Source organism: Salmo salar, chromosome ssa07, assembly GCF_905237065.1.
Source record: "Salmo salar chromosome ssa07, Ssal_v3.1, whole genome shotgun sequence".
Lineage (NCBI taxonomy): Eukaryota > Metazoa > Chordata > Actinopteri > Salmoniformes > Salmonidae > Salmo > Salmo salar.
In genome coordinates, this window is record NC_059448.1 from 16470522 (window position 1) to 16474212 (window position 3691).

Sequence of the window (3691 nt, forward strand, 5' to 3'; positions counted from 1 at the left end):
ATGAATTGTGCAGTCAAATGGAACAGAGCAAATAGACATTTCATCATATGGTAAATTTAGCTGGTGGTAACTTGTGGAATAGACACCGGCTGAAATGTAGTTAACCAATCAGCATCAGGCCCACCTGTTGTATGCTGCTAGATGACCCAAGGCAACAGGGAAGCAGTCAAGGACCAGTAGTTTTTCCCCCAGTGTCATGCATATGAGAGACTATGAAATGGGCATTTCTAGATGGGATAATTCTGTAATGCACCATGCTGAAAATTCTGTGTTATGCCAGCCCCCCAGCACAGAGAATCCCACTGGTCATGTTCATATTGCTGCCACGTTTTGAAAAGCCTGTATTGTGCAACTTGTCTCATGTCTAGTGTCTCATTCATAGCACCAGAATAGACGCCACAGCTGGCTAGGTGATGGATTAGCCAAAAACTCTTGTACAAGACTAGTGGCAAGTCAATTTCTTACCATTTTAAAAACACTTGCATTCTGTAGTCAAATTCAAATTTTTCAAAATTAGAATTCACCAACTTCAGTTGAATGTAACGCAGTTGAACCCAGATTGGAAAACATTTGAATTAATATTTAAACACTTGACAAGTCAGTTTAAAATGTTTTATTGTCAAAAAGACAAGATTCCCACTTCCTGCAAAAGGAATTTTAAAATCCACAGTTGCTTAAACACTGCAACAGTGAATTGAGAACGGCATTGCAACGACAGAAAATGGTATAAAAAGAACCTCCACAGAAATCCCGTGACGCTAGGACCTAAACAAGTGCAAAAAAATAAACTGATTAACATTTTCTAATGGCAGTTTAAGGCATCTGCATCCAGCGGTTGGAGAGCCTGCGCCATTGATGAGCAGCATGTTCACAAGGACAAACATTCAATGACTCGCTAACAAACACATACCCACAAATCAGCATTGAACACCTACATGATGGCCCCTGACCACTTTCCAAGTCCTGTTCCTCTAGGAGTGTTTACTTTGCTGAACACAGTGGACAAATCTGGAAACAAACTCCACAGACTGATGCAACTTCAAAGTGGCTAGTGACTGAACAAAGAAAAATATGTACTTACTAAAATGTGGAAAACCAGGACATCAACATTAAACATGAATTGCCAAATCTTTATAATTTTGAATCATGAGTAGGAAAATTATTGATTACCAAAGACTATCAACCAAGAGTGGCAGGTAGCCTAGCGGTTAGAGCGTACAGCCAGCACTGAAAGGTCACTGGTTTGAATACCAGAGCAGACAAGGTGAACAATAAAAGCTGTCAATGTGCCCTTGAGCAAGGCACTTAACCCCATAAAACACATTTCACTGCACCCATCTGGTGTTTGTGACAATATAAATACTCAGAATGTTACATTTAACTTCAGCTGATTGGAAAAGTCTGTTCAAATATTGTGAAGTCAATGACAGTAATGCTAATCTTGTTCAGGCATTAGACCATAACCCATTACAGTAACCAAGCCTGTCCATTTTGAATAAAGCTGTACCATTCTGGACATTGGAACAGACAGGCTGGTTGACCGGCCTTTGGACACCTCCGATAACCTTCGTATACCACTACTCTATCGCTTGCCAAACTGTAGTCATACAAAAAAACATGTAGAAAAGACCCTCCAGGAGTGATTTTTACATTCAGACACTCAAGTGTAGAAGTGCATTGTACCCTTACACCACCCCAGTCCCACCACCATTGCCTCAGTACTCTTCAACCACGGTACCAGCCGAGGAGGAGTAGAGCTTCTTCTTGATGAGCCGGAAGCCCGGACTGAGTTTGAGCACATGCCTGAAGCCTGGAGTGAAACAGGCACCGATGTGCAGGAAGTCTCGGAGGCTGGGCCAGGCGCTGCCATCCTGTTTGAACACCAGCGTCAGCTCAAAGGTGGGCACCACATCTGCGTTGTACACAATGCGCTCCAGCTGCTTGCAGCACTTCTCCTGTTCCAGGTGCACATAGAGCACACAGCCACGCATGCCGCATGGCTCGCCCGACGACAGGCGCAGGACGTCACGCGCTATCCTCCGAGTGAGCTTCTCCGGGACCAGCACCTTCGAGCAGTGCAGCGTGGTCTTTTTGGCCCGCGACAGGCAGGTCTCGAACATCTTGGCCAGCTGCTGACATGTCCTGTCCTCAGACACCTCCACATTCAGGTGGGGTTCAGCCAGACAGTGGTCCCAGAAATCCAGCTCTAATTGAAGACAAAAAGACAATAGTTGAGTGAAGGTGCGAGGCAAAAGCACATTATGGAACAAACACTGAACAACATTTGATGTAGTGTCTCCATAAAGTACAACTTTCATTAACAAATAACTGAGTCCTGTAGGCTAGCACAGAGCTGATGAGAAAAGATGACTTCATCTTTTGTTGACTTCACCATCCACTCCCCTCCCACCCTCCTGCTCCATTCTTCCCTGCTGCTATGCACCAATATTGAAGTAAACAAGCGCTGGAGACTAGAAATGCCCAGTTGCAAATATAGGCCTACACAAGAAAGTATACATTGTAGAATAATAATACTACTTCCAAGCTTACCATTGTCGATACAAGCCTGGTCGTATCTACGGTCAACCAATCCTGATATGCATTCAGCGTTTTTACTGTTCAGTGTGCTTGTAGCAACAACCATAGTGACACCGTTTGTTCCTTTTTGAAAGTGCTGTAAAAACAAACAAAAAAAAACACAACGGGAAAATGTTCAATAACAATTTAACAACAATTTGCAAGCCAACTTGGCATAGATGGTCTACATAACTTAAAAGCTTTGTTTTGATGACAAGTTGGCGAAAGTTTCTTGCTAGAATCAAATTGTAAACTTGCATCTAGATAACGTTACAACCAAGTTAGCGATACCTAGCTAATGTTTCGAAAACTTTGTATAACAACATTTTTGATTAGTCCTCATGGTGTAGCAGAACGTTTGCTTGCAGAGTATTAAATGAGGATCGCATAAAATAAACTCTTACCTTGATGGTTGACCAAAATAAATAACTTTTTTTTTTTTATAAAGGTTCTCTTTTATAAATACTTCCCCACATAGGGTCAACAACAATATTTCCCCCCCGCCAGCACAACCACACTGAAATCAACAGAGCCTACAGCTAGAGAAAAGGGTCGGGGCATATTTATACCGTTCTCCTCACAGCTGACGCAGCTTTGACCAATCGGAATCATTTTATCATTCTGGTACTGGCTGAAGTTTACCAAGCAACACACCTCGCGCTTGTCAGGGCGCTCAGATAACGTCTGCCCAGAGGCACATGATTGGCCACGGAAAAAATTGCGTCAACCAATAATCAAGGAACATTACTTTGTTGCTAACTGCATTTTGCAATTACTCGTTCACCTGCGATAATTCATCAGGGAAAAAGTGTTAGTAGTCAAATTATTACCATAAGGACCATATTCAACAGGTAGTCTCTTAAATGCATGAGTCTTTTGTACTTCATTGTTCCGAATTTAATGAGATGTGTGCATATTCATGGTTGCTACCTTACTTTTTTTCAATCTGTTTTGTGTCTATCTATAACATGATATTATTAGTGGCTGAGAAATGTATGACTGGATGGATTGCACATTCATTTTGCACTCTGGGTACATTTTAGAGGTGGAGTAATGAATCTAAGATGGCTTGACGCTCTCCTAAATTTAATTAAGAAAACTGAGCATAAAATGA

At 42.0% G+C, this 3691-nt stretch overlaps 1 protein-coding gene across 1 annotated transcript; it reads right to left on the reverse strand.

Moving 5' to 3' along the window:
- Nucleotides 1–598: 598 nt before the first annotated feature.
- LOC100194546 (DNA-damage-inducible transcript 4-like) lies at nt 599–3104 on the reverse strand. Its single transcript, NM_001139632.1, is given in 3 exon segments — nt 599–2206; nt 2551–2674; nt 2982–3104. Coding segments are annotated over 2 exon segments (585 nt in total). The 5' UTR covers nt 2645–2674; nt 2982–3104; the 3' UTR covers nt 599–1715.
- Nucleotides 3105–3691: the final 587 nt, after the last annotated feature.